The 17,061-nt window shown below is 37.1% G+C and overlaps 1 protein-coding gene across 2 annotated transcripts in view; it reads right to left on the reverse strand.

Annotated features, from left to right (window-relative positions):
• The window catches only part of BANK1 (B cell scaffold protein with ankyrin repeats 1), a 308,779-nt gene that overhangs the window by 46,260 nt on the left and 245,458 nt on the right, over nucleotides 1–17,061 (reverse strand). For both annotated transcript variants that reach the window (XM_043571701.1, XM_043571693.1), the window contains exon 8: nucleotides 2,474–2,549. In XM_043571701.1, the coding sequence (XP_043427636.1) occupies nucleotides 2,474–2,549 (76 nt within the window). The remainder of the gene's footprint in view (nucleotides 1–2,473; nucleotides 2,550–17,061) is intronic.

The following is a 17,061-nucleotide window of genomic DNA, read 5'->3' on the forward strand; positions in this document are numbered from 1 at the left end:
AAAAATTGTGCCCATGATGGTACCCCATATTTCTATGTGGAATTTTATTTTTTATTGTTCTTTCTTTCTACATGAGAAAGAAGAAAGATACAGCTTCCGTATTAGAACTACAGACCAAGACTCTTTAATTAGTAGGTTGGGCAGAGCAACCAGCCATTCATTCTTGCACAGATCTCATTCATCTTTCTACCTCTAACACCAAACACTGAGCCCAAAATAAAGTAGTTTCTAGAAATACTGATGGAGTAGACAATGCAGTGACTGGAAAGAAATTACTGCTCAGGCTAGCAAAGGGACTTCACTATTTCCGTCTGGGCAAATCGATCATCAACTATAGGAAATTACTTGTAGCCACCCTCATGTTTATGTATTCAGTATTTATGTTTTATGTTTACACTGTCTAAGCAACAGAGTCTACTTGGTCCCTGTCAAAAATGCCCAAACCTGGGAGCGCCTGGGTGGCTCAGTCGGTTGGGCGGCCGACTTCAGCTCAGGTCATGATCTCGTGGTCCGTGGGTTCAAGCCCCGCGTCGGGCTCTGTACTGACAGCTCAGAGCCCGGAGCCTGTTTCGGATTCTGTGTCTCCCTCTCTCTCTCTGACCCTCCCCCGTTCATGCTCTGTTTCTCTCTGTCTCAAAAATAAATAAACGTTAAAAAAAAATGCCCAAACCTGGAATCCAGCCCTGGGCGGGGGGTTGGATGTAGTAGGTCAGTGAGTTTTGGCAACTTCACAGTGATCGTGATACTAATGGAAATCTGCTTAGGTGTGCCATGCTCCCTGAGTCCAGTCACACAGAATTTCCTAAACAAGAAAATTCCAGGTCCAAATGGTCTTTAGAAACGAGGTTGTTCTCTATAAATAATTGAAATCATGTTTTTCTCTTTATAGGAAGTTCTTCTGAGGATTAAATTTCATAATAAATAAATGGTCATTATCAATGATGGCCTTTATCATCCGTTTTATTACTGTCAAAAATAAAAATAAAATGTATGTCTTTAAAACTCAGTGCATTAATTCATCACTTTAGCATTGTTTTGTGTTATGCCATAACTTTTGAGGTTGTTTCCTGATTTGCCAAAGTATGCTAGTTGAGACATCATATTTAATTTTATCTGATTTGCAGATCAGCCTACCATTTGAAAAACTAGTGGTCAATAATGGTTATTGAGCATCAACTGTGCAGTGTTCAAAGGGCAATGCCCCAGGGTAAGAGCATGCTTGATATGTGAGATGTCACTGTGGCTGTGAACAAACAAGACAGGGGTCAGAGATGGGACCAAAAAGGTTATCCAGGGATAATCTTTAGATGATGATAAAGATTATAAGTATGATGAGAAAGTAAAGAGAAATTTGGAACAGAAAAGTGATTAGTTCCTTCACGAAGCATAGAGTATTAGGAGTAGCAAATGTGGAAGCTGCTATTTCAGGGTTTCTTAATAGCAGTGCTGCTGAGATTTCGGACTAGATAATCCTGTGTTGCGTGTGGTATGCTTCCTATGCATCATGGGACATTTAGCAGAATGGCTGGTGTCCACCCCCTAAATGCCAGTTTGGGAAGCTCCCTTCTCAAATCATGATAATAAAACAGCTTCTGTCCATTGACAAATATTGCCGGTTTTGAGTGGAAAATAGTCCTTCATTGACAACCATTGTGCCACTGCAATAATCCAAGGAAGAGCTGATGGCAGCATGAACTAGGGTAAATAATGACAGATTGAGGAACCGCTGAATGCTGGCTACGCTGTGAAGGTGGAGTCAACATTATTATTATCCGACAGACTGGATGTGGGGTGAGAGAGGAAGTAAAAAAGCCAAAGGACTTCCAGGTTTTTGGACGGAATGAAACAAGGAAAGAATCTTCACTTACTGAAATGGGAAAGTCAGCAGGTGGTGTAGGTTTGAAAGCACCAAGCATTAGGGATTTTGGATTTGGAAATGCTGCGTGGGGGATGCCTTTCAGATGTGCTGGTGAAGGAAGTTATTGTATACCAGTGGAATCTGGCATAATGGGTAGTTATACACACGTAGGGAGACTGAATTAGCCCTCAGACATTAGAATATAGAACCACATCCTATGACAGCCAGGAAGGACCTTAGAGAGAGACCTAGTCCAAGCTTCTCATTTCCCAGCAGAGAAAACTAAGGTCTGAAAAGAATGTGACTTTGTTTTAAAAAATACTGAAAAAGCAGAGTTGTCAAATAGTCAAAATATTTGCATCAATCTGACTTGTGTATTCTCTCTGGGTAGGAAAAACTGGGGTTTGATTATTCAACACTGAACTTAATAGAAGTATTTCAATTGGCAAGATAATGTAGTAACATCTCTACCGTATTATAAATGAGAGGACGTTCAGTTAATTAAATGCCTTTCCATGCTCTCCATGCACTCTTCGGTCTTACTTGACCAGTTACAGGTACCTTAATATAAATGTTACATATATACATGTATTCATAACATACAGGAATACTTACTAGAAGAATATGCAAATAATGAAGTAAAATCATCTTCATAGTCATTTTCTTGATCATTTCTGCTAACTTCTGGGATCTGAAAAAAAATGAATGTTTTTAATAATACCCATTCATCTTAAAAAAATTTTTTTTAATGTTTATTTTTTTGAAAGAGAGAGAGAGCATGAGTGGGGAGGGGCAGAGTGAGAGGGAGACAGACAGAATCTGAAGCAGGCTCCAGGCTCTGAGCTGTCAGCACAGAGTCGAATGTGGGGCTCGAACCCACAAACCATGAGATCATGACCTGAGCTGAAGTTGGACGCTTAACTGACTAAGCCACCCAGGGGCCCCTATCTGTTCATCTTAATGCATCTGTATCATTACATATATCAAATGGAAAGTTAATATCTGTGGAAATAAGAAATTGTCTTAGTATTTCTTTAAGTACTTTGTTTATACTACATATCTCAGCTATTATATTTGTGCCAGCTACAATACAATTGTTCAATGACATAAAGGATTAAAAGTATACTGCGGCAATTAGACATTTCCAATAAATAATAAGTTGATTGAAAATGAAGCTTACTGCAATTACTTTAAGATTCAAAGCAATGGTCATGAAATTTAGGTGCAATAAATAAGATCTGAAAATTGAACACACTATTTCTCTTAAAAACCACGCTCTTTCCTTTCTTTTAACATTTCTGGGGTGCCTGGATGGCTCAGTTGGTTGACAGCCCGACACTTGGTTTTGGTTCAGGACATGATCTCATGGTTAATGGGTTCCAGGCCTGTTTTGAGACTCGACAGCACAGAGCCTGTTTGGGTTTCTCTCTGTCCCTCTCTCTCTGTTCCTCCCCTGCTCAGGCTCTCTCTTTCTTTATCTCAAAATAAATAAGTAAACTTAAAAAAATATTTCTGTATCTTTTACCAGTTCAAAAGACTTCTTAATTACATCAAGTATAATAATACAGTGAAAGCCAGTGAAACTGCAAAATGGCTTATTTTCCATCTTTTAAAAAGAAAAAAAGAAACAGACTAAGGGGATTTACGTTTGTTTTTCTGAAGTCCGTTCCCCTACACTTAGAAGGGGGAATTACTGAGAAAAGACAGAAACCTGTTATCTCTGAATTGCTAGTCTTTGTTTATAATCTCTGAAGGAGACATGGGATCTACAGTAGTGGAACATATTGGTGCTCCTAGAGAAAGGTAAGTAATACCAGTGACAGTTCTATTTGTGCAAAAGCATCGAGAGAAAAAGATGGAGGTTGGATGCATCAATATAGGTCACATTTTGTTACCATGAACCTCAAGTGATTATTCAAATGATTTATGCTTTTGTTCTTACTACAACTTAAATGATTAGTCCATTTGCTCTGCATTTTAAATGTCCCTTTGTTTGTTTGTTTATTTGTTTATCTATTTAAAATGTTTTATTTTTGCGAGGGGAGGGCAGAGAGAGAGGAGGACAGGATCCGAAGCGGGCTCTGTGCTGACAGCAGCGAGTCTGATATGGGGCTCCAACTCACGAACTGTGAGATCATGACCTGAGCCGAAGGTCAATGCTCAACTGACTGAGCCACTCAGGTGCCTCTAGAATGTTCCTTTAAAAATTAGAAGCATCCATATTGAAAAATTATTAAATTTATAATAGCCTTGGTATGCAAGGGTATTTGAGCTATATATGGACGTCATCAATTTGATTGGTCAGTCACTCTGGCCAATGGGAGCCCAATGGAATTTATTCTTCCTTCCTTCTTTCCTCTTTCTCTCTCCCTCCTTTCTTTTCTTTTCTTTTCTTTTCTTTTCCTTTCTTTTCTTTCTTTCTCTTTCTTTCTTTCTCTCTTTTCTCTTTCTTCCTTTCTTTCTTTTTCTTTTCTTTCTTTTCTTTTCTTTCTTTCTTTCTTTCTTTCTTTCTTTCTTTCTTTCTTTCTTTCTTTCCTTCTATTAATGCTATCCAGAGAAGCAACATGGTCTTTGATTTCCAGTGGAATCTTGAAAGTAAAAGTGTCTTTATTATTATTATTATTATTATTATTATTAGTTAACCTGGTGCAGAAGCTCATTTCATATTTAAATCATATTTTCCCCTTGGTGGACTCAATAAAATGCTAATATGAAAAGTCATATAACTTTGACATGTTGATTGATACTTGTATGCTTTGCTATTAAATGCATTGTTTAATACAGACATTCTTTGTTTCCAATTAGCCTCACCTCTTTATTTCATAAGATAGATCAAGAATATGTTTAAAAATCCATAATACTTTTAAAATCATATCCAGGAAGTTTTTACTAGAATAACAGGGATTGTGTTCAAAGATTTCAGAAATTATGTAAAAATTTTCTACATACTATATTCACAAGCCTAGACATTATGAGCACAAAATCTGTGAACGAATAATGAGACTGTGGGCAAGCATGTAGATGTATGTGTATGTACTGAGGTTAAAATCTAATGGAATCATTTTTATGTTATAAGCTATATGACATTTGTATTAATAAACAAGCAAGCCCAAAAACGTACTGAAGGAAGAAGCTTTCCAAATTTAAAAAGGAGCTAAGTTTGACAGGTTTTGAGCACTTTTATAACTATCATGCAAAATTGACATTTTGTATATCGGGCTATGCAGAGATTAGTCGTTTTCTCAGGAATGAGAGATCTTTAGAAATGTTTAAATGACAAGATAGTTGTTTCTTACCTGAATTCCTTATGCTTATAATCATATTTATTTTCAAAAGTATGTTAGATTGGTGACACATTAATAACTGTTCAAGGAAATCGATGATGGTTTCAAAGACAAGTGTGCTGGGCATCTGACTTTAGTATTTGGCTGTGTGGTACAGTGGGCAGAGCATGGCTTGTGAAGTCAATCTAAGAACAAACCACAGCTCTATGATTTATTAGCTGTGTTATATTGGGCAACTCTATATCTCAATATTCTATGCTGCCAAATGTGAATAGTATTATCTATGCCATCAGTTTGCTGAGAGGGCTAAATGAGAATAATGTAAGCAAAACACATAGTACCTGTAACCACACAGTAATTGCTCAATGAATGTAACCTGCACATGTTAGATTTTCCTTCATCCTACAAAATGTAATTCTACATTTAATAAAGTACAGTAATCACATCGATTTGATGGGGAAATCATCAGGAATGAACCAATAGTTATTTAGCTTATTTCTTCTCAGTTGTGTGCCTCTAGAAGTTTTGCTGACAGAAAAATAACTGGAATATAAACTTCGTATCTGATTGAAGTGTGGCAGTATGATTTTATTAAAAATACTTTGATAATTTATAAGATAATAGAGACAGGCATGAAAAAGCAGTAGTTCTTTAATAAGTTCCTTTTTCTAAAGCTAGAGTCTGACTTTATTCATTAATTTGTTAAATAAATATGCAGGCCTACTATGTGCTAACTACTCTGTTAGCAATTAAGGAAAATAAGTTAAAAATAAGAGACATAATTCCCATTCTCACAACTCTCATATTTTTTATAGAAGAGAAGACAAAATAATGAAATTATCAGAATACAATATTTTACTTACTTCACTACACAAATTCAGTCCTTAGAGGTGAAAAGGAGAATTAAGGAAGAATCAGATAATCAGCGCCAAATTTTATTAAGTTGCTTTCTGTATGAGGAGTTTGGATGAAAAAATTATCTTGATGCTTGCCATGAGTCCTACTTCTCTAAATGAAAAATTCAGCTTAAATAATGTAATCTATTAGCTGAATATGCTCAGTGTAATATTCCAGCCCACAGACAATGTTTAATGAAATTAAAATCATTCATTATCAAAGATAAACTAAGAAGAGAACGTGTTGACTAAGGTTTATAAAGCTCCACATGGCTTGGCATCCAGCACTGTACAAATTGATCATAATATTCTGATTTTGAGGGAGTGAATAAAAACAATCTTCACATGGCAGTTGGTTTCCAAATCTTGTTACGAGATTCTGAAGATATTATAATTAGCTTAACTCTTGCCCAACTTTCCACAGTGTTGACTTTAAACGATTTTGCCAGCTGTAAAGCACATGGCAGTCTGTGGAATGAGAGTAAGAAGACATACATGTTCGAAGAATAACAAATTGGCCTGTAACATTTTATATTTTACCCAAAATGTATGTACTAAGCTGCAGAATCCGAAATAATATTCCAATGGAAATAATAAAGAGTATACTTACTAAATGCTAAGAATAATGAACAATGTTTTACTAAAGCCATGAATAAGAGTCTGAAAAAAGTTTTTTTGAAGATGAATTGTACAATTCATGATGAATTGAATCAACAGTTAGATGCTTAACCGACTGAGCCACCCCAGTGCCCCACAAAGTTCTCTTTATATAATAGGAATTGGAATCCGGAGTGTAAAAATTAAATAGGAAGTCCACCCATGATTGGGAGAAGAAAAAGGAGAATAAAATAGATGCAGAGCTGTGAGGGGGGAAAAGTGGACATTTTCCTTAGTACGGACCAAAATTTCATTAGAATAGCCTGAGGAAATATGCTTCAGGTTTAGACAAGTTTTGACCTTAATCTCTGCCCATGATGCAGCTCTGACAACTGCCATAAACTTTAGGCTTGGCTCCTGACCCTGTCACCACATTCTCGCTCTATTTTGGTAGCGTTTGTTTCAAACCCACCGCAGTTGTGGCTTCAGCGATCAGGCACCTGCACTGTTATTGGACCATATACTTGGTTTGACTTCAGCCATCTCTGTCACTAAAGTGGGAATGATAAAATTAAAACTCATTCCTTTGTTAGGATTGTAGTTGTAAATGTAAAAAATAGTTAATCTTCATTTAAAATTATAGGATCCAAAGTCTGAAAGGAGCTTGTGGATAATTGGTTTATTCTCTTGTTCACACACTGATATAATATTAAAACAATGTGTCACAATGAAAATGTAAGGATTTAGATATTTTTCCGACTAAAAGTTGTTTTTCTATGTAGTCTATAGTCTGCACTGCCCCACCCTCTTTACAAGTTGGCTTTTCCTGGGTTCCATGCTTGTCTTGTTCTCACAGAATGCATTTTCTTTAGGTGATCTTATTCACTCTGCTGTCTTTACTTTATATCTATATCATGATGATTCTTGGATATATCATTTGCTTCAAACTATTCTAAGGTCTATTGTCTACGATTCAGTCAAGGATATTAGAATGAACAGTCATAAAAGCAAAGGGGAAAACCTAGAGGGAGAGATACCAGAAAAATCAGGAGAGAGAATGGTTGTGTCTACCCCAAAATTCATATGTTGAAATTCTCTCAAAGAAAATTTGTATGTTGAAATTCTCTCAAAGTGATGGCGTTAGGCATGGGGGCCTCTGGGAGGTGATTAGGTCACGAGGAAGGGTCCTCATGAATGGGATTAGTGCATTATAAAAGTAACCCTACAGAAATCCTTTATCCATTCTACTGTATGAGGCTACAGTGAATAAGTGGCTATCTATGAACCAGGAAGAATGCCCTCATCAGATATTGAATTTGCTGGGACCATGTTCTGGGAATTCCCAGTTTCCAGAAGTGTGAGAAACGAGAGTTATTTATAAGAACCAACTTATACAGTTTTTGTTATGGCAACCTGAATGGACTAAGAGGATTTCAAGTAAATCTCAATATTACACGATTCAGAAGAGTGAAAAAGAACAGCTATGAAAACAGTTCATAATATTTTTCAGTCAAGGTCACTGGTGACCTTGGTGAGGGAATTATAATGCAACTGGGTAAATTCATCCTGGATTGAAGAATCTTAAAGAGTAAAGTGGAAGTGAAGAATGGAAGGCAACATGTATAGAGTTTCAAGAACAATGATGTGCATAGGGAAACTGTGCTTAAAATTTTTCAAAAAATGAATTAGACATGTCAGCAAACATGTTTTATTGCAGGCAAGGGCTATGAAGATAGCAGGTAATAACACCCAAAGCACACATGCACAAAACATGGTACTTGCAAGAGTGGGATATGCAAATATGAAAATTGCATGATCCAAAACCTCAAGCATTTTACAACTGTGGGTAAGAGAAGGAATATAGATAAGGCAAAACGAAACAAGCTTTTAAAATATACATATACATGAAAAATGCAACAAGACACAGAGAAACAGAATCATTTTGATTAAGAGGATGGAACAGCGAATATTTCAGGGTAGGTGGTATTGAAAGGTAGTGAAACTAGGTTTTAAAGGGTAAGTATGGTTTTAATCTGTAAAGAAAGGGAGGAAGCAAATTCTTGGCTGGCTGGCAAAAGTGACTGAAACAGCAGGACGACTTGGTGAATGGTTCCTAGTTGGTTTGATTAGGTTGCAAGGAAGGATATATTTGAAATGCCAAGGTGTGTTGGTACATTAAGATTTTATTTTATAAGCTTTTAAAAGTTCTTGAGTAAGTAATTACTTCCCAAGAAGTGGGAAGTAGCATATTCCTGCCTATATTTGAGAAAAAGAATTCTTATGACAGTGGATAAGAGGAAAGGGTACTATTTTTAATAACCAAGGTGAAGAATATTGAGGACTAAAGAAAATACTTAATGAAGAAGGCAGATCTAATAAATATCAAGGAGATGAGACGAACAAGATTTTTTACAGTTTTGATGCCAAAGCCCAGTTGAAAAGGGGTCAAATATGGCAATGTAAATTTCTGTTCAGCTCAATGCTATCTGGTACCCTCTAGAGAAAGAACTCTTGTCATTTAGAGATGAAGGCACTGATAAAAAAAACATCTTTCTATGAAATATGAGGTCAGAGTCTGAGGTCAAGATATTTACCAACACCTTAGATAAGCTTTGCATTATTTCATGTAACATATGAAAATATATCTGGAATGGGTTCATGGCCATTAAATGATGATTCTTCACATTTCTTTATGAAGTTAAGAAGCTTACCACTTTGGGAAAACAGAAAGCACAAATATGGTGGTCAAATGAACTTTCAATTTGGTCAGCAAGACTCTTTTTTATTTTTTATTTATTTTTTTCTTTAAATTTTTTTTAATGTTTATTTATTTTTGACAGAGAGAGAGAGAGAGAGAGAGAGAGAGAGAGAGAGACGGAGCATGAGCAGGGGAGGGGCAGAGAGAGAGGGAGACACAGAATCCAAAACAGGCTCCAGGCTCTGAACTGTCAGCACAGAGCCCGACGCGGGGCTCGAACTCACAGACCACGAGATCATGACCTGAGCCGAAGTCGGACGCTCAACCGACTGAGCCACCCAGGCGCCCCAAGACTCTTAACTATGAAACAGGTTGACAGAACTTAACTGAAGAATAAGTACAAAATCCAAATTAAGTTATAAAGATACCAAAAGAAGTGCTTAGATACAAAAATTGAACAACAAACTATAAATTACACTCAATCAAATCTTACTATATTTTTTTCTTGGAAATGAAAAAAAATTAAAGACTTGCCATGAAATTATATGGGTTGATTGGGTATTGGGGGCTTCTGAACAATACACTGAAAACAAGAACCATGTAGTTGCACCCCTCATTCAGAAACGAAGTTAAATGCAACAGAGACATCCAGAAAGAAAGGGTTTAGTAATAAAAGAGAGAAGAACACAGAGAGAAAAATGTCAGAGACAGTCAGAAGGAGGATGTAATCACAGAAGTCAACGGTCAAAGCTAAGAGAATCATTCTTTTTTTTTTATCTTTATTTTTAAAAAAAAAATTTTTTTCAACGTTTATTTATTTTTGGGACAGAGAGAGACAGAGCATGAATGGGGGAGGGGCAGAGAGAGAGGGAGACACAGAATCGGAAACAGGCTCCAGGCTCCGAGCCATCAGCCCAGAGCCCGACGGCGGGGCTTGAACTCACGGACCGTGAGATCGTGACCTGGCTGAAGTCGGACGCTTAACCGACTGCACCACCCAGGCGCCCCAGATCAGTTCTACTCAAGTTGGAATATAGAGAAAAAAAAATAAAGACCTCCAAATAGTAGGCATTTTTTTTGTAGTTTACAATTAAACAAAATACTTATTTTGGAGTGTGAGGAATTATAAAAGATGTGATGGTGATCAATATTGGACCAATTAAACGAATGGAAATTAAGCAGGGGTCCTTGGTATGATCATGTACGCTATACATGGAATTTCTCCTGGGGTACTTTTTCCATGGACTATGATATATAGAGCACCCTAAGAACTGGATGTTAGCAGACTTGAGGAAAGGGCCTCTCCAGTGATTCTTACAGTATGGAATTCACAAATAAGTTATATTTGATTTTATGATGTTGATACCACAGCAAGGACTTGTATAGTCCTAGAATATCTTCTAGCTTAAATGACTGATGTAAGGGAACACAGGTGGTAGCTCAGAAGGGTATTTCTTAATGGGTTTGCCAAGAGCATGGAAGAGTAAATTGGACATGGATGAGGCTCAAAGCACACAGATGAGTAGTTAAGAAGAGACTAAAGAATTTGGTTTTAATAAACCATGAGCCTGTAATTGCTGCATTCATTACCTTAACTCTGTTTTTCTATTCCTATAAGAAGAACAAAAGCACATATGTGACAGCAGCAGGAAGCTTTGCTATTCTCAATTCTAAAATCTTGAAATAAGTTTTAGTTTCAAAAGCCTAAGCTAAAAAAAAGGTAAAGTTCTGCAGAGGAAATGCAAAATACCGTGAGGTCAGAAGTATAAGTCATTATAGGTTGTTTTGAATGCTCCAATAAACTCAAATTAAAAAAAACATGCTTTTGTTTTGAGGAAAACTAGATAGACACTAAATAATGGATGGGTTTACATGTCTCCAAGCTGGCAGCTTGGAGTTAGTAAAGAGGTAGCCAGGTTTACGTTTAGGTTGGTCATTACTACAAGTCACTTTTTCTTTTTTTTCTAAGGCTTGGATAATCTGAGTGAGGGTCGAGGAGAACCAATGGAAAAAACCAAGCTGAATTTAACAAAAGGCTAGCATTGTCATCTCCACAGTTGCTGGACATATCATTTATCTGAAAACAGAGGAGCAGGTGGTTTCTGAAATCCAAGCCAGAAACAAACATTAAATATCACTTAGAGGCCCAGCAGTTTCCAACAAAGATTATACTCTTCAGTTGTTAAATAATAAATATTATTGGACATGTGAAACAAAAGATCCTTTAAGTTTACATTATTACTATCAGAAAATAAGTGTTTTTGACAAATTAAACAGAACGATTCTTAAAGCTTATATTGTTGCAAATTTATTTGAAGTAGGTGTTTATGTGGCTGGAATAGTCCCTTGCTTCCGAACACAGAATTAGAAGAGTCAATTCTTATTGATCAGAGCATTTAAAACATGGAAGATAAACAGAAAAGGTGAATCATAAATTAATGAAGACATGGTGGGAATGTAAATACAATTTCTAGCCTCCAGCTTCAATTTGAAGGCAGGTGACAATTCAGAAGAGGCTGTTCCCACAGAAAAAGTCACTACAATAAAAATATACAAAAAATACACATTTTATATATGTGGATTCAATTTTTTCTATATACTGAAACGCACCATAGTACTCTGCATTTCCTCTCACTTTACAATGTTATATTTAAATTGTGGAGTTTAACTAGCTACACTCTCAAAATCATTCAGTAGCAAAGCAGTGTCTCATAATAAGAAAAACCTCAGTGAATAGTTCTCTTTATTAAAAGCCACCATTTTCACCCCATCTCAATTTCCCAGGTTCCCTTCAAATCAGTTATCGGAAGACCTTTCCCATTCTCATTAACTTTGTTGAGTACATTGGCAGGACGTTAGATGTTACCTAAATAGGAATCTATTTAAGGAACATTACAAAAATGCATTTTATGTCCTCCAAACAACTAAAAATGGCAGTAGAATAAATTTGGTAAGTTGATAACAGAACTTGTTGAAAGAAATTTTCAGTCCATTTAAGGTAAAATAAAATGGAAAACCTTTGTGGCAGAAGAAACAGCATTGTCCTATGTTAAAGAAATATACTTCCCATATACCCACACGTAAAATCAAAATAGAAGAGAATCAGTAAAACCAATAAGCTCTCTTTGGAAGAAAAATGCCATTTTCTTTAGCTCAGAAATCTGAAAGCTTTTAACTTGTAACAATGAAATAAATTTTATCTTGTGGGGGCCCCAATCAAGACACTCAGGGTACTGTTCACAGTCTATCATTACAGTCAAATGAGCCTCATCCCACTTCCTTCCATCACTGAGAATTGCAAACAGGCTTGTCGTGAGAGGGTAGCTTAGCATTTTTAAACGGCAGGTGATTTATTTAGCAGATTTCACTTGTGAAAATAATTCCTAATTTTCACATTCATAACCTAAAAGAAATCAGGACTGGCGCTCCTGGGGGGCTCAACTGGTTGAGCGTCCGACTTCAGCTCAGGTTCTGAACTCTCTCAGTTTTGTGAGTTTGGGCCCCACGTCGGGTCCTGCACTGACAGTGCTGGGGAGACTGCTTGGGATTCTCTTTCTACCTCTCTCTCTGCCCCTCCCCCACTCATGCTGTTTCTGTTTCTCTCAAAATAAATAAATTTAGAAATTTTTTAAAAAGAGAAAGAAATCAGGACTAGTGTAATGGAAATCAAGGTGTATCTTAATACGCATTTTCATCTGGAAGCAACTCCATGAGTGTGTAACCTAAAGTTTAAATAAATTTGCCTAATGAGGTTCACCTTTGGTTTTACTTTTACATATCCTCTGAGCGGGATTTCTGGTTTTAAATGTAGACAGCTATTTTTTTCCAAATAGCTAACCATGGCAGTTGACTGAAAAATTGCTTCACAATAAGATATATATAGTTTAAAATAGTCTGTTGAAATTTTCTTTAATGTTTATGTATTTTTGAAGGAGAGAAACAGAGCGTGAGCAGGGGAGGGGTGGAGAGAGAGGGAGACACAGCATCCGAAGCAGGCTCCAGGCTCTGAGCTGTCAGCACAGAGCCCAATGTAGGCTTGTGAACCGTGGGCTTGTGAACCGTGAGATCAATGTGGGCTCATGAACCATGAGATCATGACCTGAGCCAAAGTCAGATGCCCAACTGACTGAGCCACCAAGGCATCCCTAAAATAGTCTTTTTAAATTAGAATTCATTTCCTCTATAAATATGGCCAATTCATCTTTGACATAGCAACAAAGACAATACAATGGTGGACAGTCTCTTCAACAAATGGTTCTGGAAGACCCGGGCATCCACATGCAAAAAATGAATCTAGACACAGACCTAAGACCCTTCACAAAAGTTAACTCAATAGGGATCATAGACATAGATATAAGATGCAAAACTATAAAACTCCTAGAGGATAACCTAGGAAAAGCCAAGATGACCTTGGGTATGGTGATGCTTTTTTGGATGAGAACCAAAACAGTCCATGAAAGAAATAATTACTAAGCTGGACTTCATTAAAATTAAAAACTTCTGCTTTGTAGAAGACAACATCAAGAAAGTTAGAAGATAAGCCACAGACTGAAGGAATATATTTGAAAAAGATACACCTGATAATGGATTATTATCCAAAATACACAAAGAACTCTTAAAACTCAACAATAAGAAAACAAGTGACAGTTTAAAAAATGAACTAAAGACCTTGACAGATATGTTGCCAAAGAAGATAATACATACAGTTGACAAATAAACATCATAGGCCATCAGGGAAATGCAAATTAAAACAACAAAATATCACTATATACCTATTAGGATGGCCAAAAATCAGGACATTGACAACACCAGATGTTGGTGAGGATATGGAGTGATAGGAACTCTCATCCATTGCTGGTGGGAATGCAAAATGGTATACCTATTTTGGAAGACAAGTTGGAAGTTTCTTACAAAATTAAACTACACTGTTGCCATACAGCATAACGATCTCACTCTGTGGTATTTACCCGAAGGAGTTGAAAACAGGTATACACATGCACATGGATGTTTATAGCAGCTTTATTCACAATTGCAAAAACTTCGAAGCAACCAAGATGTCCTGTAGTGCATGAATGGATAAGTTGTGGTACCTCTAAATACTGGGATATTATGCAGTGCTAAAAAATCATGAGATATTAAGCTATAAAAAACACGGAGGGGGGCACCTGGGTGGCGCAGTCGGTTAAGCTTCCGACTCCAGCCAGGTCACGATCTCGCGGTCCGTGAGTTCGAGCCCCGCGTCGGGCTCTGGGCTGATGGCTCAGAGCCTGGAGCCTGTTTCCGATTCTGTGTCTCCCTCTCTCTCTGCCCCTCCCCCGTTCATGCTCTGTCTCTCTCTGTCCCAAAAATAAATAAACGTTGAAAAAAAAAAAACAACACGGAGGAATCATAAATGGCTACTACTAAGTGATAAAAGCTAATGTGAAAAGGCTACATACTGTATGATTCTGACTATATGACATTCTGGAAAAGGCAAAACTCTGCAGACAGTAGAAAGATCAGTGGTTCCCAGGGGTTGGGGTGGGGGTGGGGGGAGAGATGAACAGGCAGAGCACAGAGGATTTTTAGGGCAATGAAATATTCTGTATGCTATTATAATGTTGGATATATGGCATTATACTTTTGTCCAAACCCACAGAATGTACAACACCAGGAGTGAATGCTAAGGTTAACTATGGACTTTGGGGGATTATGATGTGTCAATGTAGGTTCATCCTTGGTAAAAAGGATTCTTTTATCACTCTGGTGAGTGATACCGATGGTGGGGGAGGCTGCTATGTATGTGTAGAAATATGGGAAATCCCTTTACCTTCCTTTCAATTTTGCTGCCAGTCTAAAATTTCTTTAACAAAATAAAATCTATAAAAATTTAAAAGAAATTCATATGCCACTAGACAGTAAATTTAATGTTATTCATTTTGTCTGGATGTGTCTCTGAAACTTTATGCGGTAAAACTCTATAGAAATCAACAATGGCTTAGCATATATAAATATGATTACTAAATCACTAGGTCATCTAACTTTCTAGATTAATATTAACATTCTGTCTAGATATTTGAACCACTTTGCATTGTTATAGATCATGAAATTGAAACAGTAAGATAAGGACTGAACTACTTTACCTGGGATTTGCATTTATTAACAGTTGAATTAAGTGAATGAATAAAAATTTAAATATTATGCCCTATGTTTGAGGACATTTTGAAATTTACAAAGATATGTGCCTTACTAAAAAGTTGAGTTGCTCATCATACTAAAGGTTGTCTCTAAAGAATTACAACAATGGCAAAGAAACTTCACTTTTTAAATTTACTTATTTAAAAACAGTTATTAATAACCTAACAAATAGCAGAAAATATACCAGGAGATAAAATTGTAAGGAAGCATAAATTTCTCTTAAAAACACAGGCATCCACATAGATGCTTATAATACATATGAGAGGTGTAACAATGTGATTACAAAACATAGTAACTTACATAACTATGTACCAGACACAGGTCTAAGTTCTGTACTTACATTAACTTATTTAATCCTCAAAACAATTTTATGAGGTAAGTTTGATATTGCAAGCCTCACTTAATGAATGAAAAAATAGGCACAGTCGGGTTAAATGACTTGTCCAAGTTTACACAGGTAATGTCTCTTATTAGAGGGCCTGAACAATAATGAAAATAAGTAAATAAGCATACACAAGGAAGAACATGAGAAGTCATCTAATGGTGCTATGAATCAAGAGTTGCAGGGATTCACAGGAGAGAGAGCTGACAAAAATTTGCCAGAAACACACAAGTCTCAGGACGATAGCTGGGATTTGACCCATCTCTGAGAACGTTTAAAAGCAGGGATAGAGGCAGGGGTTGGGCATCCTGGGCAGTCAAAGCAACATAATCAAATGTGGACATGGAAGACCAGAGGTTGTGTTCACACAGTGGGTTGTCCAGCTTGACTAAAGGGTAGGGCAACTGACGTCTGTCTGTGTATGGGGTGCAGGCAAACCCTAGTGGCACAGTCCTTCCTGTCTCCTCTGTGCTTCCAGCCTTCAGGTCGGGTGCCTGGGAGTCAGCTGTGTGTCAGTGCAGGCTGTAGGGCACAGGCTAAGAGGAGTACTGTCTCAGCTATTATCTGAGTTAGAAGGAAACAGAAGGTGCGCTCTTAGTCCCGAAAGAAGAGATGGGCGGAACAGCAATAATGACATTTGAAAGCACAAGCAAGACATCACAAAACCGTATCTGAGCTTTGCAGATGCCAATGGAGGAGAACTAACGGAGGCACTGGGTCCAGAGGCCAAAGCGAAGAGGACTCCAGACTTCCCTGTTTATTTTTCTCTGCTACCCCTGCTTGCAAAGGAGCTAGGTGCTTTTTGAGAAGCAGGAGTCAGCTACGTTTTTACATTTGGCTTGGTACAAATACAGGAAAAAAAAATCTCTCATAAATGTTTCTTGTGTTCTGAGAAATAAAAAATGGGATGAATGGACATATGTTATAATCAGAGAATCTTGCTTTGGGCCCAATTTTTCAGGAAGAAAAACTGTTGTAAGATGAAAATGTTACAAGTAAGAACATATGGGTTTCACAGTAATATCAGTTGATAACTTAATGGGCTGTGTCTCCTTGGCAGCACAGAACTAAAGTGTGTGTGGCTCTTATTCCTTCTAAATCTACCTCAAGCAACATACACAATTACCTGTTACTACTCATATCGCAAATGGGATAACAGAGGCAGAGTT

This window comes from Prionailurus bengalensis, chromosome B1, assembly GCF_016509475.1.
Source record: "Prionailurus bengalensis isolate Pbe53 chromosome B1, Fcat_Pben_1.1_paternal_pri, whole genome shotgun sequence".
Lineage (NCBI taxonomy): Eukaryota > Metazoa > Chordata > Mammalia > Carnivora > Felidae > Prionailurus > Prionailurus bengalensis.